Source organism: Oryzias latipes, chromosome 20, assembly GCF_053564925.1.
Source record: "Oryzias latipes strain Hd-rR chromosome 20, Olatipes_Hd-rR_3.1".
Lineage (NCBI taxonomy): Eukaryota > Metazoa > Chordata > Actinopteri > Beloniformes > Adrianichthyidae > Oryzias > Oryzias latipes.
In genome coordinates, this window is record NC_136256.1 from 17,682,565 (window position 1) to 17,708,272 (window position 25,708).

The window sequence follows — 25,708 nt, forward strand, 5'->3', positions numbered from 1 at the left end:
GTGAAAAAAAATTCAACCTAATATTGAAAAATATTAAATAGCCTTTAATAAATATTAAAAAGTGAATAGCTAATTTTGATCATTGTTTTATCATTTTGCCTTGTACAGGCTTATGCTTCTTTTTTTCAATCCTATTTCTGTGTAATTACAATGCACATTCCTGCCGTTACCTCAAATATTAATCCTGGTTTTACTCAAACCCTAATCTGCTCCTTTCTTTTTCTTCCTTCGTTCTTTGTTAGCCTCAACTCGTCTCATTCCAATTTTTTTTGCAACGCTGTTTCATACATGAGCTCATAATGCTGGTCCTCTCACACATCGCAGTCTCTCTTTCTTTGTGTTTGATGACATAAGGGCTGGGGAGTGTTACCATGGAAACCAAATTAGTGCGCCACAGGGATGTCACTAATTGTGTGATTAAGTGTGTGTGCGTCAGAACATGTGTTTGGCAGAGGTCAACTGCTGTGATGCATAAATACAGAAAGGTCAAGAATTCTTGTCCATTTCAATTTATTTTCTTTTCGTTGTGTTTATTTTATTTTAGTATTAAATTCAAGTCATTTCACACCTACACACTTCATTGTTGCACACTTTACATATGCTGTGAATGTGGGAGATTGTTATATTGTGTGCAGGTCAGGATGTGTGATTTGTGCTGTTATGGCATTCAATTTCTGCATATTCTGTCACTGTTGGTATCGACAAACTACACAACGGCAGACATGAACAAATTTGCGAGGCCAGTAGGCTGAATGGTGGCGTGGACACATCCTTTGACTTACTTAAAGTTGACACACACGGTGTCCCTGTTGTGTGGGTTCCTGTCCCTGCCCCTGTGCGCTGGGCATCGCCAAATTTCCAACTGTGGGCGAGCCTGGTTGGGTCATGTTTACAATACTTCTTGTGGACCCCCTCTTCCCCTGGGTTTCCTCCTCCTGGGCAGGGATGGCTGGAACCTGTCTTGCTCTCTCCTGGACCAACCTGGAGCGCGGGGCGGGTCTCCCTTGGGGGCTTCTGATTTGTACCTGGGATTGGGGTGGGGGGATGCCAGAACTCAAAGGTGGTGATGAGGTGCTCGTCTGGGGCTGTGGGCGCTCTTCTGGGGTGGGTTCCCGCGTTGGGCGCTCTCGGCGCAGCGGGGGGGCTGCTCTCCTGGTTGGGCTGGAGCTTGCACTCTCTGGTCTCTGGCTTTGGGGGCCCTTCTTTTTACATTCCATCATCCGTTTAAGAAGAACATAAACACTCACTCGAGCACAGGTGTTAGCTCACCTTTGCAAAAATAGTTTGTGTGATTGAATGAAATATTTCACACTAGCTGCTTTGAATGTATAGGTATGCGTGTGGGAACATTATTTGTATTGTGTACATGTTGACATGTGAATGTTTTTGGAGCCAAAAGGTATGTTTATAACATTTGGGTGTGTGTATGGACAGGCCCTGCTTTATAGACTTGTAGTACATCTGAACCTCACTGTAATGAATATAACCATCCAGCAACTTGTTGCTTTATGCTGCTTCATGGTGTTACTCCCTCCCCCCTTCTATCATCACCCTCCTATCCCCCCCTCTCTAACATCCTTCTCTCTTCTTCCCTCCTTTCCTTTTCCGTCCGGTCCAACACAAAAGATTTTCAAATATGATTAAAATGAATAAAGTTTGGCCTCGATTACAAAAGGGATTTATTCAGACATACCTCTGGTTTGTCAGAAGATTTATAACCCCTGTTGTTAAAATAAAATATGTCCAACACAAGGTGACCTTCAGCTCTCATCTGTTTGCCCAGCTGTTGGATAGGACAAGTTTAAAAAAAAAAAAAGTTGACACACATTTGTGTCACTTTTTCCGCAATTCTTAATACAACTTTGATGTCACCCATTGGGATGAATTTATTGTCTGCGAGAGTCCAGCATCTCTTTTATCTGTACGCTTTATTCTTTAGTCATTCTCTGTCTGTCACCCTTTCTGTCAATAAATAGAAAAGAAAAACAATAAATAGAAAAATTAAAAGTGGGCACTGTTAAGCTTTTAATTTTTTATTTTTTACACTACCTTTTTAATTTCTTTTTGATGCATCACACAAAGATGTTCTTTAGAAGAAAAAAAATCCTACCCTAGAAGTTTAAGTTTGTTTTTTCGTTCACATTCTTGTTTGTTTGTAGTCCTGACTTCTGAAGCAGGATTCTTCTTCAAGAATGATTTTAACGAAGCCATAGGCTCCTTCCGAGTGAAAAAACATCCCCGCCTCTTCTACCTCCATCCCCGCCTTTTCCTCCCTCGGTTCTTTCCTTCTCCTCCAGTTTATGCTCTAAACCTGTCACCTACAGACATCAAAGACAGACACAGCATGAGGGGTATAACTGGTGTGAAAAGCACTAAGCACACCGGAGCAGATTTCTCTTTTCTCAGAAACGACAACATGTCACTCTCCAATTTACTTCTATTTCTGACCTTTTGAAACCCGCTGTGTTTCATGTCTGCTCTCTTTTCACTGTAAAGAACCTGTTTTATTTGTAAGTTAGACAGTTACACACTGTACATAACCTGCTTTCTGATTTGCACTATGTGTTTCTGAAAAACTGCCAAATTCAGTCTGAGAACATAGCAATGGACATCATCACTTTGATCCTTTTAAGGTTTCTGTTTTGATTTGAATCTGGCGCCACCTTTAAGCGATCTAATGTACTACAGGTTGATCTCTAAACGAAAACAGTCACTTTTTTATTCTGTGTTTTTACTATTTTAAATTTGGGTGAAAACATAAACAGGTCAATTTTTTTCTGGTGCATATGATATTGAGTGACTGCTTGTATGTAAGACTGAGGAAATGAATGCAATATTTAATAACAAAGATAAATGTCTGCATTTTTATATTTTGTGATACGATTGATCATAAGGAAACATTCTATTCTTATGTTATGGATTGTAATGCATCATAAAATTCTAATGAAATATTGTAAAAGTGTTCATATTTAAGTTCATATTGACTAAACAGTGTTTTATACTTGATATTTCATCTTTCATTGATCTGTATTTGTATTTATTATTTAGTAAAGGGACAATGCACAAAAAACAGTGTGGGGTGCTCTAAAAATAAAGCAGCTAAAGGAATAGTTTGAACCCTAAAATCTCTTTATAAATCTGAAAAACTCAGTCTTGTTTATATGCTTTCATGTATTGTAGTTTTGTGCAGAAAGAAAAAAAATGCATTTGTTCAAAAAAAAAAAGTGTTTTTAGCTTTAAAAGAAAGTGTTCGATTTTTGTAATTAGCAGTCACTGATGTTGGTCTAAATATTATTTCTGTTTAGTTACTAAATGTCCTTTTCATCATGAGCTTCAAAGTCGACACAAAAGACACAAGAATTTCTTTTACTTTTTTTTTTTTTTAATTCTTTAAAAATGCTTTTCATGCAACAGCATTTCTTTCTCCTAAGGCAGCAAAATGCCACGACCAAGCAGCTTCATGTGTTCACCACATCTTTCTTGGAAAATTACCAACAATTTTACTCCAATAACACTTCTTTTACTCTGTCAGTAAACAATCAAATCGCTCCATTGTTGAAAGTAATTGGATCTCTTTAAATCAAATCATCCATTACAGCATAGATGAAGCACAGCCTGCTTGGTGAGAATTTGTTCCACCATAAGGGAAAGCAACGCAGGAATACATTACTGGCTGTGCCCCTTAGCTGAGCATTGCTATATTGGAGAAGTTCTGTAATATGGGTTCATTAGGCTGCGCAGTGATCACCGCAGGGCTTGTTTTGCTCCTCGAGGGCTTGTTCAAGGTGTAGCACATATTACAGAAACAGGAAAAGTTTACATAAGGGAAGATTTTTCCTCAAGCATGCAGAGGTCTGCCTGCTCTACATCAGGCTTTTAAAGTAGAGTGAGTTGTCATCCATCCTCATGAAATGCATCTTCATTTGCTCCCCAGCTCCTTTTATTTGTCCTGCTGTGCTACTTTCTGTTAGATATGCAGTGAAGTCCCAAAACCTTTGAAGTTAAATGAAGTTTGAAGTCCCACTACGATCTTTTGATCTATTCTTAAAGTGTTTCCGGTGGTCATTTAACTATGATTATGTTGTTTTTTTAGCCAAAAAAAAAAAAAAACCTGTGTCACTTTCTAGGACATAGATGGATTAGGACCTTCTAGGATCTTTCTGTGTGGAGTTTGCATGTTCTCCCCGTGCATGTGTGAGTTTTTTCTGGGGACTCCTGCTTCTTCCCTCCAAAAACATGCTTCATAGGTTTAGTTACTCTAAATTGTCCCTAGGTGTGAATCTGAGTGTGCCTGGGTGTGTAATTTGTGGCCCTGCGACAGACTGGCGACCTGACCAGGGTGTAACCTGTTTTCAGCCCCGTGACCCCGAAAGGCACAAAACAGGTTTAGAAGAGGAATAAATGAAATACTCAAAAATGCGTGAGTGGAACAAAATACTGCTTTGGGGTTTCTTTTTGTGCGAAGGGACCATTATAATACAATTAAAAGCTTTGAAAAAAAAAAAGATTTTGCATAATATAGGCCCCTTAGGGCTTTAATGGCCAGTTTGGGTTTGGAGTCTGAGTCTAGCTACATAAAATGTTGAAAACATAATCATGAAAGAAGTGCAATCTCATGTGTTATTGGACATGCATTTGGATGAATCATTAAAGTATTTCGGAAGACAACTGAATGTTTATTTAAGATTCTGAATAAAAGATCAATTCCCTCTCTTTTAGTGAAGAAGAAACTTTACGCTTTATCAATCTTGTTAATCGGCTAAACACAATTTCCTACAGATTTTCTCAGTCATTCACATTGATGCACTACTCGATTTCTTTTTTTCCAAGCTTTTCTTTTATTTCAATAGTGTTTTAGCAAATAATAAAAATAGTTATACAGCAGCATTTACCTAAAAGCTTAAGCAAGCGTTGCTTTTAATATGCTTACAACAATTAACTTGCTCTTGTAGTTATTGAAACCTTTTCACTTTATTTCCTCTTGTGATATTAGCTTTCGGTTGGGCGACCGATATATCAGAGACTTAAGCAGAAAGTTCTCGGAGAAAACGATCTATTGGTCGTCCGCCTGCAATCCTTCCTACTGCATCAATAAGTAAACTTTGGTCTATCACTTAGAAATTACTCAGATCTTTATTTGCAGCAAGTAAATTGCTCAGTCCTCAGCTAGGAAATCAGTCAGGAAATTAGTTTCTTGATTCAAGTCAGTCAAACAATAAGTGCTCCTCCTAGGATTCAGCTTAATTTTGTCTTTGCAGCCGGAAGACAATGACTGCTTCACCTCTGTTAAGTCTGCCAGCCAGTGATAACACTTAGCAATTAGTACAACTACATTGACATGGATGGGCTTTGCATATTTGTCTGTCTTTCTGGGTAGATTTCTGCATGTGCAGACTTGGCTAGACACTTAAAAGCTTCTATGGTCACTATCAGCGTGTTTTTATTTTTTTTATTTTTCAATGAGGTTAGAATTATCCATAATGCAAGGGGTCTAGTATCTAGTAATATAATAAAGCCCTAAACAGAAGGATGTTTGCATATGTGCAGTTTGTTGTTAAAGTACCAAACCTAGGAATTAGCCTACATATGTATTGGTACATAAAAGTTTCTTTTTGTGCTGAAATAAAATGTGTCATATAATCAAATAACCTTGTAAAATCTGCTTCTTGAGATCCATCTTTGAGAAATTACTTAACCCTTAAACTGATGAATGGCAGTGTTATCACACTAAGGGGTTATTTTACTGGTTTTGGTGAGGAAAAACTAGAAATGTGCCTCTACAAAGCAATTCTAGGAGCTCAAACAGGCAAAGAGGATACTTATGCAGGTAACAGTTATTTTGACAGCAGAAAACATTTTTATAAAACAGAACAAATTGCACTCTTGCAACACTGTTATGCCTTTAAGGTCAGAAATCCTGGAGAAGTGCAGTAAACTGAGCATGAAAGCAAAAAATCATGCTCTGCATTTGAAAAACACTTTTGATTAAAGATACTAACACACTTTCACGAGAAGAAAAAAAATGAGCATATATAAAGCTCTTGAAGTTGTTGGGGGATTTACTGGCAAAATGAAAAAGCTGCTTTCATCTGACAGTGATGGAATGGTTTGGGAGAAACATACAGTATACTATAGAAGTGGGAATTTTGGCAGAAATTATAAATAAAAGAATAGAAGGAGGAAAGTCTTTTTTTTAAGTAATCATAGTATGAAGGAGCAAACCTCTAAAGTACAAGTATGTTTCACTTATTTTTCTATTTTCCCTGAGATGTAATGTATTCAGAGTAGCACCATGCAGAAAATTGTTCATTTAATGCAGAGTGGCAGTTAAAAAAGCAAGAAGCACGGTTCTGCAAGAGCGAGCTGTTTAGAGGTGTTATTTCACAACAAGCGAAAAGTACTCAATGAACTCCTAATGTGATTTAAAAGTCATTTTACCTATTTATTTATTTTTTAATCTCAAACATGCAATGCAGTGGTTTGCCTTCAATGGTACAGCAGTAAATTTTGCGACCTTCATGCTTTTCAACTTTAGAAGATGATACAACTAAATAACTCTTGAGGTACGCTCACATCGACTTGCATTCAGATGACCACTTTCAATGATAAATCGATGTAAACGCACGCTCATTTCGGGCTTCCTCTATCTAAGTTTTAAGTCCGGTCGCGGGCTCTATGTACAAATCAGGCATTCATTGATGACACACTGGAAGTTCAACCAGTTGAACTTTTAACTGCTAAATCCCCAAAACGCTAAAGTTAGACCAATCAAGGACTCTGATTTAGTTATGTGTAGAGAGTGACCTTTTCAAAACATGGAAGTGCCAGCCATTGTAAACATGAAGACGAAGGAGAAGTTAATAATTGTGATTTGTGCCCGACTGGAATTATATGACACCAAATTTTTCATGTATTGGAATAAAAAAAGAAAAAGAAAAAGCCAAATAGGACTTTAGTGATTTCACAAAGTAAAACCTAATGAATAGCAACATTTTATGAAGACTATTTATGAATCTCCTGTGTTCTAATGATGAAACTGTGGATAGTTTAAAAAAAAAAATTTTTTTTTTTTTTTTTTACTAAAATTGTTCAAACGTAATACATTATGGTCTATATTCGCCAATCTAGTGAGCGTTGATGTACACTGGTTTTTTGCAGACTTCTGGGAAATTTCCAGGCCATTGGATTTTGGACTAGTTTATTCAGGCAGTACTACAAAATGGTGAACACACTATATAGTATATTATTTTGTGAGTAGTGAAGGAATTTGGACCCAACCTTTAGGTGAAATGTCGAACCAGTGCAAATCTTGCTCCAGGCTTTTTCTTTCACAGATCTATTCTGATATATAGAAGAGTCGGTGTCATATAATTCAGGTCAGGCACAAACCGCAATTATTCATTTCTCCTCCATGATCAATTTTCAAACGGTCAGTACTTCCATGTTCTGAAAAGGGTGCTTAAGGGTTTTTACACAGACTTTTCATTGGAAGTTGTCCCTTGAACGTGCGTTTCCAAGCCTGATGTGATCGTTGCATTAAACTTTGCATAAAAAACTGCATAGAGAAACTTCATCCACTGTCTGAACAGGTGGTCACAAACGGGGAGCCTCAGCCCTGCATATATGCTTTCAGAAGATATTCTGACATTTACCTTTGGGACCAAATTGATTCCTGTTTACCTCAAAAGATCAACTGTGGATTTTGTCCCTCAGGAGGTCAAGATAACTCCAGTTTAATTGGCATATTTTACAACACAGAAAATACTTCTTGCCCTCCAGCTAACGCTGGTATTTGATACGTCCCCCCCACACTACCTTAGTCGGCACAATCACATCTTTCATCCCATCCTTCTTTAACTGTCGTCTGTTCCTGATACCTCTTGGCTCTGATCTGTCGGGGCCCCGCCCTCTTTCAGCTCCACATCTCACTCTCATGGGAAGTTCCTTGGTAAGTTCATCTGAAGATGACTCAGACACTTTGGAAAATGGAGCTACTTCTCGCCAATATCTATGTGTTCTTGGTAATTTGATGATGAGTGACTCTGTAATTTAAAGGAAACATTGCAACAATTTTACAGTTAGTTTAAGGTGTACATATTAGGCAGAAATAAATTTACCTTTTAAAAATAATCACACACTTCAGTTTAAAATATTACTTTTTTTCAACCGCAGCACTCATGCTTTCCTATCAAACCTCATTTTGTGCTTTTTAATAATTAATATTATTAGGTCTTTTGATTTTTTTTACACTTTTTCAGTCGTCTTTTTCGTTTTCATTTTTCTTTTAGTAATGACAACTTTTTCACTAAAATACACCCCTTTTTTATTAGATTCTCATCATGTCTGTGTGCGTCTGTGTGTGTGTCAGCGGATTTGCTGTGTGCTCTCCAAACCAAATCTTTGAAATTCGCAAGCTGTTATTACCAAGATGTTTCTTTTTATAGTGGGCCTGTCATCCACAGCCTCAGCCAGAATAATTACAATCGTCTCTTTGCATGGTTGTATGAACTTCAATAGTGACTCCCACAAGGTATTGCTAACAAGTCTAAAGAGAATAAAGCTTTGCACCTTTTCTTTTCTTTTCCTCTGCAAAAAAACAGGTAAATATGCCATGAGGGATTTAATCCATCGACTACCAGGTGGTAGTAGCAGCACCAATAATAATGCCACCAGCATAGGAACCTCTGGGACCACTGGCTCTGTCTGCAAGACCATGTCAGACGACACAGTAACTGCCATCTGCTGCGCACTGCATGAAGTCATCACAAAGAATATGGAAAATGCAAAAGGCCTACGAGATGCCGGTGGTATTGAAAAGCTCATCGGGATCGCCCGTAGCAAAGGAGACAAGTGAGTGGGTCAATGTTAACAAGTGAGATCAAGGATTGTTTAGTGTTATTCATAACATATTTCAGCCATTTCGTTCCATAACATGAGATCTAACAGTTAGACTTTTTTTTTTTTTTTTTTGAATTTTTTTACAAACACCATGTAGTTTTAGAAATTCTTTCTGTGAAAAAGCATTACATTTTGTGTACTATTTTAATGTTCTTATCTCATAGAATAAAAAATGCTTTATTTATTTGCACACAAAAAAAAAACCTCAACCACCATGAGCTGGGGTTCATTGTCTTGCCCAAGGGCACTTTAACACATGGCAAGGTGGGAACTGAGCCTGCAATCCTCCCATCAGGTGTTGACCGCTCTACTTCTGCATCATGGCCTCACTATATATTTTTTGAAAGTGAATAGTGGTTTATTTTTAAAACATTTTATGGTTGGTTTATGGCAACAAAAGGTAAATCGTTAGTTTTCAATTTATCAAGTTGAATTGAACTTTACTGATCTCGCAGAAGAGAAATTCACCCATCATGGCAGCTCAAAACCAAGTAAAAATACCAACTACAGATCACCAAATAAGTCAAACAAACAGGTCAATAAATACAAAGAAAAATTGAGTAAAGATTAATTTTTAATGACCTAGTAATAGGTAGAGTAATGAGAGGAGTTTCCCAGTCTGATGGAGATGGGAATAAATGACCTGCAGTAACACTTGTTCCAACACTGGGGGTGCCTGAGTCTGCTGCTGGAGGAACTGCTCAGTCACTTCACAGTCAACTGCACTGGGTGAGAACTGTTGCCCAAGATGGATCTGAGCTTGGTTAACATCCTTCTCTCACCCACCTCCTCCACAGAGTCCAGCGTGTAGCCCAGGACAGAGCTGGTTCTCCTGACCGGCTTTTTCCTTTTCTTCTTGTCCATGTTGGTACTGCTCGCTCCCCAACAGACAAAAGCTTAGAAAAGCAGACGCCATCACAGAGTCGTAAAAAGTCCTAAGCAAAGGTCTGCACGCTCCAAAGGACTTCTGTCTTCTCAGAAGATGGAGGTTACTTTGGCCCTTTGTATGTAGGGCATCAGTGCTACCTGTCCAGTTTATTGTTGAGTTGAGTTTATTGTTTTTGACAATGTCAATTCCTTGGATGTTCACTGGGGTGTGGGCCATCGTTCTTTGTCTTTGGAGGTCAATGACCATCTCTTTGCTGAAATTTAAGCACAGGTGATCGATGTCATACCAGCTCACAAAGACCCTGATGGTACTCCACATCATCTCCTTCAGACCCACCATAGCTGAGTCGCCTTAGTACTTCTGGAGAGGAAAGTGGTACATGTGAAATTATTTAAATCATTTGAGAAAGAAAATGTAAATTTTACAACTTAACATGTTGACACAGCTCCCCCAAAAAAGCAATAAATCCTATAGGGATTTGTATAGTTATCTTTTCATATTTTTGCTAGAAAATGTGCAAAAAACTGTGAAAAATGCTGTAATGTTTCTAAATGTTTCCAAAAAGTGAAACAAGACTAAGCAAAATAATATATATATATGTATATATATATATATATATATATATATGTGTGTGTGTAAAAAATCAAAATAATTTGCCTAATCCTAGAGCAGGATTCCTAAATCTACTGGAAAAAATCATTTAACATCTATAAAGAACCTTTGATGTCCAGAAAGATGATTATTGCTGAATTGGCTTAGAGTTTTTCAATGCGGTGACTTTGTAGCCCAAGAGAAACTTTGTAACTCACACAAGAACACATCAAAGCCAGATTTAAGTTGAGCCATGTCGGCACACGAATGCTGAAAACATAGTTTCTCACCGTAAAACACCACAGTGGATGCTTTAAGGATATTTTCCTGCTTCAGGCACAGAAAATCTTGTTTGGTTGCATGGAATGATGAAAAAAGGGGATTATGTTGACATCTTGAGGAATGCTTTAAAGATTTTGCTGTCAGTCTAGCTTTACGCAGCTGCTCGGTTACTAGAAATACAAGTAACAAAGCAATTCTATAAAATTTATGTGGGGGAAAAAAAATCCTCTTTGCAATCACTGATATTAAAGTCCTGCCGAGGAAACCTTAGCAACAAGATCTCAGTCCTGATTTCTGTGCTCAGACACCATATAATCTGGATGAGCTGCAACAATTTGATTTCTCCTAAAGAATAGGATAAGATCCTTCAAGAGACAAGTAATAAGAGGTTGTGAGTCACTAAAGCTGATTTCTCATTGACAGAGACAAAGCATTTTGTACTAAATCAAGGAGATTCTAGATTGTAGACACTCTTACAAAGATATTGCGTCCTTGTTCCGCTAGAAATCCATTCCTCACTTAACAACTGTATGTTCAACTGTGCTCATGTAAAAATCTAAATTTGTTTGATTTCATGGACGAGCTTAATCATTTTGGCCCAAAACTCTGAGCATATTTTAGTTATTCCATTATGGCTCTAGTTCCTGTGTTTTAATTGACAACATTTCACGTGGTGAGCAGTGAGCCTTGACTTAAAGTAGCCTCGTGTCATCCTTTTTTTTTCTTTTCTTTTTTTTTTACAGTCTGCTTTTCTTGTGCTCATTCATCCACATAAAGCAGACAGAGAACAAAAAGAAATGCACAGTTGAAATCTAACTTTTGTCACCATGGGGGGACCGAGCAGGGTGTTCTGCCAAGCTGCTATGGCAACCAACAGGTCAGGGGTTGTCATGACACCAGAGCGTTATCAGGCAGAGGTCAAACTTTGATTTATTGTTAAGCAGAGAGACCCTGTCTATTTAGGGAACTGTTCTCCAGGGCACTATTACCAAGAGAGATGAGGTGCTGACAGAAACATCCATAAATTCAAATTTCACACTCTCTGTAGTTATCTGCTAATAGCTCACACATCTTCATTTTCATAGGATAGACACACTGTGTTATCAGTCTCTGCCTGGTAAATTTTCATAATTACACTTTTAGATTGGGGGGAAAAAAATGCCAGTTGCATTACAGACATATGGCAGATACTGGCTGCTTATCAACTCAGATGAAAAATGTACGAAAATAAAAAATGAGTGATTGATTCCGGTTGAAACGTGTTCTCTGCTTTAATATATTGAGCTCTATAAAAGGTGAGTCAAATCATTGTCAGTCTAAAGAAGTATGATTGTCTGAGTCCATTTACAACTGCTTCATTTTTACAAAGAAGCAGTGTTTTATTTTTAATAGAATAGAATAGAATAGAATCCCAGAAACAGGGTCCAAAATGTCAACAGCATTAAAAAATGTTGGTGGAATTAATCAAATAATTAATTCACAAGAACAATAGAATAGAATAGAACAGAACAGAATAGAATAGAATAGAATAGAATAGAATAGAATAGAATAGAATAGAATAGAATTTAAATACAGACTTGGGTTCCAATGTCAACACCATTGAAAAAAACACAGACACAGATTTTTTTAATTTATTTAGCACAAATACAAGAAACATACATGGCAGTAATGACATATTATACAAAGAAAACACATCATAAATGTATACACGTGTTCACATAAAAAACATGCTAATGAGCCTGGAAGTGGAAGAAGCCTAAAGGCATTTATAAAGACCACTCCCAGATAAATAAAATGAATAAAAATCGAGATATATAATACTATCAAAACAAAACGATAGACCAGCAAAGCAAAACAAAATTTTTTGATTTTATTCTGCCCATTTATGTAAAAATATAGTTAAAAAACGATTTTGTGTGAGTTCTGTAGGTCGACCACCAAACAATGTTACAATAAAATAAGTAGGGATAAACCCGGTTAAAGGTTAAAATACATTTTTGTTGTATTTTAGGAATAATTCCTATAGACTTAGTTATCATCTTACATACATATTCAGTGTGTTTTTTCCAGCCCAGTTTTTCATCAATCACCCAGAAGGTACGTTTTTAAAACTTTTGTTAAGATACAAGTGGAAAATAATTTACAAACTTAAAAACTTAAGGGCTCAAAAGGGCGTCACACCAGTATTTCCAAATTGGGGACTGGAAATGTAGAGTGCTGTGCCTGATGTTGGTGAGGGTGGGACTGAGTTCATTCTCCAAAGGATTAAGACATTGAAGGAAACCACCTTAGATATTTAATCGTGAATAATCTGTATGGTTTACTGCCATTGTCACATTTTTTCTGCTGCATCGTGTCAACATGTCTGCGGGGAAAATATGGTTTGTCTGCATAAGACGGCAAATGGAAATATTTCTTGAAACTCCTCCAGGGTGAAATGACAAATGTTTTTGTTTTAGGTTTCTGGACAACCACCGAAGAGAGCATGTCTCCCTCCCGTTTCTCCTGTAGCTGTGAGAAGGGCAGGACACATGAAGTAGCTCTTACCAGAGTCATTTTTCAGTTGAGGAGCAGAAGGGGACCATTAGCATGGCAGAGTGGGTCGTTTTAAACTCATCTAAAAACTCTGCTTTTGCTCAAAGAAAATAATGCTGTTTTGAAAAGAGCGATGGGCATCTTACTATGAAAGTCATTATGAGTCCCACTGGCCTGCACACTTCTTGTGGAGCAGGAGGGGGTAGGAGGCGCAGTAGCATGGTCACATTAAAATAAATAGGGTCCTAGAGAAATAGCTCTTCATCTTTCTCCATCTTTCTGCAGACACTCGGCGAAGGTGGTAAAAGCAGCCTCTCAAGTCCTCAGCAGCATGTGGCAGTACAGAGACCTGCGCTCACTCTACAAAAAGGTAGGAGGGGCCAGCAAACGCTTTTCAGCAATATTTCCAGGTTTAAATGCATTCTGGGGCATTTTTCTTTATAGATTGTGGTTTATGTTACTCTGTACTTCCTGCTGTACTGTTTGATAACCAGGAAATAATTCTTGATGGTCAAACATCAGTCACCCAAGGTCTTTTGTCGTTCCGCCCACACACACCTGCAACATTAGGAGGCAAAGAAAAAGCAACTTACTAAAGCAGAAATGTGCCAGAAATATAATTAGACAGAGGTAGCAATTCTAATAATTATATTAGGTGTTGTGAAACTGCATAATCAGAAATGCCAGGGCTATATTTAGCAAGCTGGCCTTGAACTGTGTTAAAAGGAGGGTGTTTGAAACAGATGGTAAGGATTATTCTCTATGGAAACCCTTTAATGAAGCAATTAAAATACAGTAAACACAGTTGTATTTTGCCTCTTTATAGTTGGACCTCTGAAACTTGTAATTCATATTTATAGAGAACGTAATGTAATTTAAATGCCACTATAGCTATAGTTTATACGCTTTTATTGTTTCTTTTAATGGTTTTACTAATAAAGAATAAGTCATTTTAAGTTTATCACATTTAGAAGCTGCTTTTCATGGTAGGTGTGTTTTGTGTTGTGTATGTTGTTCAGGAAACTGAAATGGTTGTGTTTTTTATTAATGTGAACCAAGCAGCCCCAGGATTGCAATGGTTAAGAACATTTTTGATTATTTTGTTGCTCTGGAACTTGTCAGGGGATCAGGTTACGGATCATTTTTAAATTATAATTTACAAATCAACTAGACTAATACACTGAAAACAGGCTCAGTATGCTCTCTAAAATGCTATCTGTTATTGTCTTTATAACATTATAGTATATTAGTATATTAGTCTTTTTTTTTTACTTTACTATAAAACACAATACGGAAAAAGCATGTTTACATCTGCACTTTATGGATGGAATTGTATTTTCAAGTTTAAGGAGGTTTACTGTATTTCAGCCGAAGACCGTATTCCTCTTCATATGAAAAGCCAAGTCAGCTCTGCTGCTTAGCTGGTCAAAATAGCAGACTTCAAGACAGCTTTTTAAATATAATAGTATGGGTAAAGTATAGTCTCAGCCTATAGATAAAAGCCTATTGAGTTACTCTCTTCGGGATGGAATTCAGATTAAACATCCAAAATACTTTTAAAATGGGCTTTTAGTTTACCAATTCCTGGAGGTCTACTGTATAAAGATGTTTGTCACATGTATTTGCAGTTAAAAACAGATATTTGCTCTCAGCTTCATTGGTTTTAGTGTAAAATCTTTGTTAAAACAAAACTTCAAATGAGATTATTTGAACAGCACAACCTTTTCAACTTCAGTGAGTAATTTGATCTGTTATTTTCCTTTGATGGTAAACTGTGGTGACTCTTGAATTTCAAGTACCCGCATGCAATCTTCAAAGATGTTGTGGAGCTTTTAAAGCTCCTCTAATAAGTCAAAGGTATTGTTTTGAAAGCAGCTCTGCACAGAAAAGTTCAAGGAATTATTTTTAAGATGTAGCTTCAACGCTCATTTGTTCCATCAATTGTAAGGGTAAAGCAGAAGAGATTTAACTTATAAAAAACACACACAAACACCAAGAACACCACTGTATCTGTCTTTTGCTTCCGTTTTTTAAAGATGGATCAACCCATGGGACCTGCACGATCCTGATTTTGTGTACTCCTCATGCGTTACACTCTCATTTACCATTAACATAGACCAGTTTTCCCACCTGAGCCACATCTGCTTCATGTTTCTCTAATATTACAACTGAATGGCTTCACAAATGACTGGATAAGTTTTACACTACACAACATCAGATGAAGATTTCCAAATTGTCCTTCTTGTATTTATTTTTATATTGTGGTATGCCTTAATAGTTATCCTTAACTATTCATATTTCAATGCAATAAAAATAGCGATCCTTTTATGGCTGTCATTTAAAATCTGTCTAAACTTCATAACATGCACTCTTTAAATACGGCTGCATTAGTCTGCATCCAGTCATTTTTTAAAGAGTGATAGACACGTTTCCTTAATAATTCCCTCCTAAATTGCTCTGTTAGTGTCAAAGCAGTCTAATTTTCCAACTGTGTAAAATGTTGTGTTAGACGATTCACGCTTTGACTTTATCACCAGAGTCCAGAGCTCAACTTAAGTGACTTCACTGCAAGATTTCTTCCATGGCACATTAGGTCATGCATGTTAGCCGTTGCAAAAAAAAAAAAATCCTGTTAGCCTCCAGTCCAAACATGGATTAGCATACAGTTTAGATGAGAGAGAGAGAAGTGGGTTGTCTCTGCAAAGTATTTGTGGAGGAAAAGGAGAGGAAAATGCAATGAAGAGGGATGAGAAAGAAGTGAGAAGTTGAGCCGGCAGACTGGGGATTGCATACGTACCATTTTGAATATAGAGAAGGTCAATAATGCAGCAAGTGTTGAAGTCTTTCAGTGAGCAATAAAAGCATTTGGAGAGAAATTTCTCAGAAAAATATAAGATTATGTTTGTTTTTTCAATCGTGCATAACAGATTTATCTCTCTTTTTTTATCAAACTTCAGTCGGAAAACTTAATGAAATCCCATCCTTCAGCTGCACATCAGTCAGGCCTGAAGAACAATGCTCGAATGAGCCCATCAATGAACACAAAATGGACAAAAATAGCATCTGAAATGAGTTAAAAGATTAGTGAAATCAGAGGCATGAATAAACCAAAATAAGAATCTGTACCAACAACAGCATTTAATTTTGGAGGAAACATACATTCCATTCGTTTGAATAAAGTAAAGTTTTCCCTATAGATAACATGGCCAGTTTCTGTGCTCAGTAAATGTGTTTTTGTGTTACTTTCTGTGCACTGTTTTGATCTGCAGCTGCCTGCAGTTTTGCCAGGGGTCATCTTTCAAGTCATAGAAAGTGCAATGCAACAGGGGACTTCTACTCAAAACATGGAACTGAGGCACACTCCCATTGTTAATAAAACTATTTTTAATGGGACCAGAAGGACCCAATTGTGTGACTCAAATCAATCCTCCCACTGCCTCTGTTCTTTACGTCCATAAACAGAGCTCTAAAGTTCCTGTTCACACTGTTACACTTTGTCATGTCCCTGCTCTCTGCAGAACTTCTGTTGGGCTGCCGTGCCTCATTTCTTGATAAATGATCTGTCTTGGGCACTTAATCAGACACATTTTCCTTCTCACACACACATATAGTCTATATAGGGCCGCTCACACATCACAGTCATACATCAAAAACACACACAAATCAGATCCAAGCATATGACAGATGGAGTTCAGGGTCAGAGGGATGTTGTGTTTCTCACACATGTGACAGATTTACAATATGTTCCAGGGATTCATAATTTGCCGTGTGGGTGTGTTTGTGTGATCTGATGCATGTGAGAAATTTGTGACTGATGTCTGCGTGTGAGGTCATTGATTGCACTGCCTTGTGTTTGGCAGGCGCATATCTCCCTGATCACAGAATGGTCTTGCAAATTAGAGGAATATCTTTATAAAAGATGAGCAGGGTAGGATGAAGTGTTAGTTTGAGGTGGTTACTAAGGATATCAGCCTGTGCTTGGTATTCCAGGGATATTGGAAATCAAACTAAACTCAGGTCCAAGGTATTCCATCCTTGTTTCACCTTGTTCCTCTTGAGGTGTTTACCTGCATTAAAAGAGAACAGTTAGATGTTGAGATGGAAATTTGCTGAGATGTCAGGACAGAGGCCAAAAAGGTTAGTTTAAAGCTACGTTCATACCGGGCATGTAACGTGTGTTCTCACTGAACTATCGCTACTCAATACTAGTGCATGTCCACCACCTACAGTTAGAAGAGGCTTGCTGCAAAATGTTGAAGCGGCGCAAATCTCGTAAAGGTTGCTCCAGGCTTTTCCTGTCACAGCAATTACAGTATTAGTTTCTCCTTCATGGGCAGTTGTCAAAAGGTTGGGACTTCCGTGAAATACAAAGGACGCTCACCCATACGTCACTACCAGTCCTGATTGGCTTACCTTTCAATGCGCGTTCAATGACTGTTTCAATTAAATTCAATTTTCTTTATTTCAAACACAAATGAAAATAAACACAAGAGTTAAAAAAAGACAGATATAACAAGACAGTGTGTTTGAAAAGGAGTGGGTTGAAGAGAAATCTTGTTTGATTCCACCCCTTTTTTACAACACCTGATGATCTACTTATTTCTATTTACAGTTTTCTACATGTTATACATTCATAATTACATTCTGCATAGCACCTTTGCAGAAGTGATTTTTTGTTTTTATTGATCATTTCTTGCCTTGTACAGTTAGAGCCTGAAAATGGTTGTGAAAACTTGCATAGGGATGTGTAACCGCAAGAGTTTTAAATGCAAAAGCCAGAAATGTGCACATAAACACATTCACACAGACTTTTTATTGAAAATGGTTGCCTGCGTTGCCATGAGCACTTGAACCTAGCTTAAGAGCTGAGCTGATCTTCTGTACAGGCCACTCTCTGACGACAAATATGGAGAACATCAAATTTAAACTCATAGTGGATTATATGCGAGTGAATCCTCAACTATAAATCCTTGAATCTGATTGTGGTGAGTCCCACCAGAGATGCTTTTCCATGTCAGGTTCACTGGGTCCGTGCAGAACTCCTTAGTTCAAGTGCTCATTGCTTTTTTACTTTGACGTCCTGCAACCTTAACCCTACGATCCAGTAATGACAACAGGCCGATTGGTTGCCTAGAAACCCACAATTCTTTGTGTCCTTTCATTCCCACAGTTAGAGCTAAAAGAATGTGAGAAGAAGTGGGTGGAAAGGAAAGAAAAGAAAGAGTGAGATGAGTGAGAATCAGAGAGACCTGCATACTCCGCAGTGATGCTGCCATGGTGACATTAAGCATAGAGCGTGATGGTTTTGTGTATCCCACTGTGTATCCTAATGTTTTTGTGATGACTACATTTATGTTGTATAGTGTTAATAATGTTTTGTTCTCATTGCTGTGAGGACTGCTGCAGTTAAAAAGTTGCGTATTTGCCCAGCGTGGCTCATTCCTGGGGCACCATTAGTTAGCTTCTGCTGCTGGCACACTACACACATCACTCTGCAGAATACGTTTATCCTGCAATATTCAGTGCCCATGTCCACTTGAGCAGCATGACAGTATAGGTAGTGTCTACCACCACAGACACCACCAGAAGGTTACTTTATTTTTAATGAGGTTTGTCCATGGAGAAAAGGAGAGGTTGAATGTGAAATGGGGGGGGGGGGGGGGGTGATACGACTTGAGGACTCCTGAATAACTAGATGAAGTGAGAATGGCAGAGGCTACCTTTGAACTGCTGCATGTCAGAGGATCCAGTTTTCCATTAGTTTACAGTGCTACACCATGATATGGGACTCTGCTCCCTCCTCCATTCTCATTGTCCCACTTTCTCCTCTTACTCCTCCATCCTGATATATCTGACCCTCTGTCATTCCTTTCTCCTTCTTCCTCCTTGTAGTCTTACATTCAATCTTGTTTTGTCCTTCTCATCTTTACTCTTCACCCCACACCTTTTCCCTTTCATCCCCTTCCTGTTTTGGTCATTTTATTCTCCTTGCCCTCCATTTTCCTCACTGCACTGAAATAATTCACCTCTTTCACCTTCTCATGGTCACCACCTTCCCACAGCTCAGCTGAGGCTTCCAGCGTGTGGAGCTGTGACAGAATATGCCCGGATTATCTTTAATCATCTGCTTGCGCTATGCTTTTTGAGGTACCTAATTATCTTAATGCTAAATTGAATTTGGTTCCAGCTCTGTGATTGCTGTTGACTCTCCTAATTCACTTTTTATGAAAAGGGCTTTGCTCCAATCACTACTAAACTAATGCAAAGTCATCGGCTTGGCAATAATTATGCTTGTGCGGTTGTTGTTTATATTAATTTTTCCGACAAGGACAGCGGGATGTTTACTACTCTGAGTGGATGCAAGTTTTTTGAAGTTGTGACATTGTGTGAAAAGTAATGACCAACACATGCACCAACAATTGTCATCCATTCATCTTCTTCCGTTTATTACCTAACGGGGTCACTGGGCTGCCAGAGCCTATCAGGGGACACCCTGGACAGGTCGCCAGTCTGTCGCAGGGCCACATATCACACATCCATTCACTCTCACACCTATGGACAATTTAGATTTGCCAATTGAGCTTTGAAGCACGTTTCACGGTGGGAGGAAGCCGGAGACCCAGGAGAGAATCCACGCATGCAGCATGCAACAGGGAGAGCATGCAAACTCCACACAGAAATTGATGTTCTGGTTCAAATCCCCCAGCCAGGACTTGAACCGGGGGCCTTCTTGCAGTGAGGCAAGAGCGCTGTGCCACCGTGCAGCCCCCAAGAACCAACAACTATTTTGATGAAAATTATTTTGGGTTAATGTTGACCAACAACAAAAAGGTCATAGTTTCCAGCAGAGAGGAAAGCACTTATTTTTACATATCTAAGTTTAATTTGATCTGATTAAAAATTGGATTATATTCAAGAATGTCAAACAAAGTTTATTTATTAAATATTCTTTTTGTTTTTTAGATTAAGTTTTGTCCAACTATTATGAGTTTTCTGTAGTGCAACAACATTAATGAGGAAGAGAATCATATCCGAATTGTGAAGTTTGTATTTGCTTACCTTTTTTTTTTTAAATACTATTGAAACTTTGTTATTGAACTTTCTTTGTAAATCTTTAAATCCAAAGAAAGTTTTTAAGCGGTACATTTTGATAAAAAATAAAGATTTTGTTCAGTATTGTTACACTGTTGTTTCTGTGAGTTCTTCTTCTTATTAAGTGTGTATGTTTGAAATGTGCTTCTTTTATATATATTATTTTTTTTATTGGAGTTACTGAATGTTTTTTCCTGGCTTTATGTCTTGCAGGACGGTTACTCCCAGCATCACTTTGTGGGCTCTGCTTCAACAATAGAAAGAGACAGACAGAGGCCATACTCCTCTTCAAGAACTCCCTCCGTTTCTCCTGTCAGGACCTCCCCAAATAATCGCTCTGGTGAGCAGTTAATGACATTTAAACAGTCTCATTAGTCAGATCCATTGAAAGTGTTTATTTATTGATTTATTTAACCTTTATTTATCCATGCAAGACAGAATTAAAACAATATTCTTATTTGCAACTAGGGGCCAGGCAAAAGGCAAGACCTGCTGAGAAAGGCAAAGAAAATTAGTTACAAGAAACAGGCATAACACATACAAATCATTCAACTGATAACAGCAGTTGTTTTTATTTAAAAGTCAATAGTAAGTAGGTTTCAGTTTTAATCAAATACTTATTTAAAAGTTGATTAAAGCTAGGCAAAAGTGTCATTTCAGAACTTTCTATATTCTTTGCTTCAGTATTTTTGCTCAGACCTGCTGGGTCCACGTTTATATTGCATTTAAATCAACATTTTTTGCAAATTTTTCAAACTTGTCAGTATTTGTCACAAATGCGACAAACAGTAGACTACCATGTGTTGGAAAAAAGTCAAATGGGATAGAAAGCATCGACAAAGTGGGTTTAGCCAGCAGTAGCAACGCCTAACGGCTGTATTTCTTTAGTCAGGCTAAATAGCTTTTAGAATGAGAGCCTGCCACCTATTGGCTCGCACGGTGTACGGTATGATAATCATTAGCCTAGTCTGAGCCCAGTGGCCTTCATGGTTGTGCAAAGGGCACATTAGCATTAGCTGTTAGCCTCCATAGTTGAAGAGCCTTTAGCTGTTCTTTTTCCACACCGGGCTTAGCAAGCTGATGAGGCAGAAAAGTACTTTTCCTTCCTTCCGGCTGAGAGAGGTCTTCAAGGACCGACTAAGAGAGAGGCTGACATGAAGTAGAGGGAATGTGTGTGTTTGTGTGCGAGTGAGCAGAGACAGAGGGAGGGATGGGAGTAAGGCATATAAAAAGAAAAGGCAAGGGGAGACGAAGAATCAGGGGGATGGCTACCAGCAAAAAAAAATGCTAAGAAAATTTGTTAAATTCGCACCCCAATCATCTTTTAATCTTTTGTAAAAAAGCGTTCCCAGTAGTCTTTTAACTAGTATTGTGCCATTTTTTGGCCAAAATCAAAAACCTATGTTTCCTTGGACGTAGTCCCTGCAGAGCGGCAGTAGTTCATCCGAAATTTGACTCTGAGTTGTGGGCGGGACTTTTGGCTCTGAGTTTTTCCATTGATTTCCCATCATCCCTTTGTTTAGACTCTTTAGCTAGCTTACTCCCCCTACAGGTGGTGAGCGATATTGGAGCTATCCAGTCATACAATTTTGACCCAGATGCCAGCATGGACGAGGAAAGGGTACACTTACATGAATCTAGTTGTCTGCAAGTGGATGCATAGAAATGCATAGAAGCAGAGCAGGTAGTTTGAGGGCCTGCCCAATGTAGATTTTACAAAACAACTACAAGCTTTTTCAAATGTACTTTTTTTTGTCTGGTCCTAATTCACAATGATTTCAATAAAAAATACTCAGAAATGCAGTTTTAATCCTAATTTTCTTTATATGGTATATGATCTCCACCAGGAAAAAAAATGTTCAAAGTACATGTTGAAAAAAAACAAAAAAATCTACAATTTTCATTGGAGTGGTCTTTAAGGATGGAAAGCAATGGCAATGAAAAAGGAACTTATAGATCACACATTGCTGATAAGTCAGCATAAATGTGACACCTGAAGCCTTGTTCCCTCCACCCTTGGCGACGCGCGTTCAAGCAGTCACTTTAAATATAAAGTATATGTAAACACAAGTATATATGCATTTTGGGTTTCCCCGTTCAAAAATCTTGCATTCACGTGTTGCCATGCAAGTTACAACAACTATTTTTAGGCTCTACGCATTAAACATCGAACATCCGTTGCAAGTTAAACCAGAAGAACCTTTGACCAATGAAGGACTCATAATTGGTAGGGATGGATGGATGGGGTCCAATGTAATTCACAGAAGTGCCAATTGTCTGATAATTGACCATAAAAGAGAAGTTCATAATTGCAGTTTGTGCTCGGCCAGAATTATGACACCAAGTCTTTAGATCAGAATAGAGCTGTGACAGAAAAAGCCTAGTGCAAGATTTACGAGCTTTGCACTGCTTCGACATTTTGCACCATTTTGCCTCTTCCAACTATAGATGGTGGACATGCGCTAGTAAACAGTTGAAAAAGGAAAAGAAGAAAAATCCCATGAAAAACATGTGAAAAAAACATGCATTTTTTATTTTAAACTTGCGTTCAAGAACCGCGTTCTTGAAGACATGTGACATGCTCAGTGTCGTTGCAGCTTGAGAGACACACCCTGTCTCTGTTTTAGCCTTGCTATTGCCTGCCACTTCTCACTTATTGTCTCATTATTGCTTATTGTCTTACCTCTCCTTCTTATTTCTCACCTTTTTTATGGATCAGCTCAGTGCTCACTCACTCAAACACAAATACACACTGACAAGCGCCCGTGTCTCCTGACGGCTTACGCTCCAGAATGCAATTAAACTCCTCAGAGATGCATCAAAGCAGAGGGAGTACAGGTGGCAACACATCGGGGCATGAGGAGTGAAAGAGCAGGTGTGAGGAGGGAATGAGAACTCACTGGAAAAGAGAAACTGACTTAGATGCTTACAGATAAAGGGTGGAAAGAAATACAAAGGAACAGGGAAGCCTCTGTAGCCATCATGGCTTCCTTTGGGTCTTGCAGTCTCTCAAATTGTTAGAGAGGTCCCCAAGGTAACTGTGACCAGTGGTGATAGCTTTGTAGGATGTCAGTTTGCTTTATTTAACTGTATGGGCATATGTACTGTTTTTGAAGTTCTGCAGAATGGTTAAAGAAAAAAGCTCTGTTTTCCTTAAACAGCAAATATGAAATAGGATTTCTATTTTAAGCAGTTCAGCTGAAAATGCAGTACCACATTGAAACATTTTATTTATGTTATTGCTTGTGGAGATATGTAATAATTTTTAAAAAATCAACATTTTCATTATTTAAACAAGTAAGTCTTTAATTTTTCTTTGAACTTTATCATTATCTTTATAGCTGTATTAAGGTTTTACTTAGTTTTTCAATTGCATTTTTATTTCTAGGGACATCTATAATTTGTACTTTATGGAAGATGCATTCATATTTAAGGTGGACAGACTAAACCAACTTGACCAGTTGTTCACCAAGTCTTTAAAGTAAACCATCTGGACAGGAAGTATTGAGTAAGCATTGAAAATAGGCTACATAGAGGATTACAGAACTGTTTGTCTGTCTATGGGTAAAAGGGACAATTTTATGTATTTTGCACATATAATATATTAGTATTGCTGCAAATACAACTTTGAAGGACATATTTTAATTGAATAATTATCTGTATTTTAGCTTTTGTATGATGTCTGATTGATCAAATCTAGAAAATCACAAGATCAAACCTCCTAAACAAATCACAAAAGAAAATATATTCTCATGTTTCTGATATGTACAAGCTGTGGAAACAAGATGTTTTTGTAAGCATTTTTAAAGATTCTGTTAACTCTGTTGCCTTTTAAATGAATGTCAAGGTGGTTTTCATAAGCTTTAAAAGTATTCAAAAATAAATAAATAAAATATGTAGACTATGGTGAGAAACACACACCAGTAAAAAGCTTTATATTCAAGGAATGTGTCCAGAAATGCAATTTTGCAAGTTTGCAGGGACTGTTTCACAGGCTGGAGGTGACCCTTTCTGCTGACAAGCTAAATGATGAGTAATGACTGTGCACCTTGAAAGACCAAGAGACTCGCAGACATAAGCAGACAGACTGTGAAGACTCATGCTGTTCTGCATTTCCTGCTCATTACTGTGTGCGTGCGTGTGTGTGTGTGCGTGCATGTGTGCAGCAAGCGCTCCAGCCTCCCCCAGAGAGATGATGAGTCTGAAGGAACGCAAGATGGACTATGATTCCACGGCAACCAACGCTGGTTTCCATGGCAACAAAGGAGAGCATGCATCCCGGAAAGACGGCATGGCAGGTGTGTGTGTAGGCGTGTCAGTGTGTGTGAATGTGTTTGGAGACACAGTTAATTAAATTATTTTATAATTTTATCCGTTTTTTTTTTTTGTTTTTTTTCTACTAGTTCTAACACCATTTTTCTTTTCAGTAATTTTATCTTCTGTTTTCAAGCATTTATTTTGTTTTATCTGCCTCTTCCTCTTTTTATTTTCTCTTCTTTCTTTTTTCTATATTTTTTTAAAATGTTTTTCAAGATATTGTTACTATTACTGGTTCTCATCCTTTGTTAAAGAAAAAAACTTTCATCTTCTCTTTTTTCATTTGTTTAGTTCAAGTATCATGCGGAACATCTACGTTGTTCCGAAACTCTTACTTGACCAACAGCGATGATATCAAGCAAAACCAGGTGAGTCCACAATGCATGTTTTAATCACATGTTTAGTCTTAAGATTTTTTTAGCATAGCACGTGTGTCACTCACTGCGTCATCATAAAAAGGCATTTATTAGGACAGATGGCAGCTTGTTGAAAGAGGCGCAGCATAGAAACAAAAGGTGTCTCACTGTGATAAGAGATGCCCTGGCAGAGCATGCAACACCGCCACTCTCTCAGCTCAGACATCAAACCACTGCATCCTGAAACTACCCCTCGACTGCCAATTAAAGCCGTTACCCCTGTTGATTGTGATAATTATTTGTTTCTGCTTAATGCCTCTGCTGGTGAAAAGGGAGGGATAACAGAAAGCATCACAGCCTCTGACTTGGCAGATTAGAGCAGAAAATGTGGTTGGGATTTCTAAAACTGCTTGAAGATTCTAATTAAAGTTGGGTTCATTCAACTTTTATGGCTGGTGGTTTATACTGAAGGTGGATAAAATATAAAAAAAAGACAGGCAACGTGTTTTTTTTACATGAATGCAATTCACATACTGTTACACAGAGCTGTCTGTGTGAGTGATAACGTCCGAATCGAATAGCCCTTTCAGTGCCTGCATGTAGTAAAGAACTCGCAGCATGAGTTCCTGCCCAACTGAGTTCTTTGACCCAGTGCTTTGCTTTTAAAGTCCCTTTTCCCCCGTGTTTCCGCCCTCTACCTGCCACTGTTCTTTCTATTTCTCCATTTTTACCTCCCTGCATTTTATTT

The 25,708-nt window shown here is 38.0% G+C and overlaps 1 protein-coding gene across 6 annotated transcripts in view; it reads left to right on the plus strand.

Moving 5' to 3' along the window:
* The window catches only part of ctnnd2a (catenin (cadherin-associated protein), delta 2a), a 301,568-nt gene that overhangs the window by 273,221 nt on the left and 2,639 nt on the right, over positions 1–25,708 (plus strand). For all 6 annotated transcript variants that reach the window (XM_078938949.1, XM_078938951.1, XM_078938954.1 and 3 more), the window contains 5 exons: positions 8,601–8,850; positions 13,481–13,565; positions 20,501–20,627; positions 24,454–24,585; positions 24,896–24,972. In XM_078938949.1, coding sequence (XP_078795075.1) covers positions 8,601–8,850; positions 13,481–13,565; positions 20,501–20,627; positions 24,454–24,585; positions 24,896–24,972 — 671 coding nt within the window. The remainder of the gene's footprint in view (positions 1–8,600; positions 8,851–13,480; positions 13,566–20,500; positions 20,628–24,453; positions 24,586–24,895; positions 24,973–25,708) is intronic.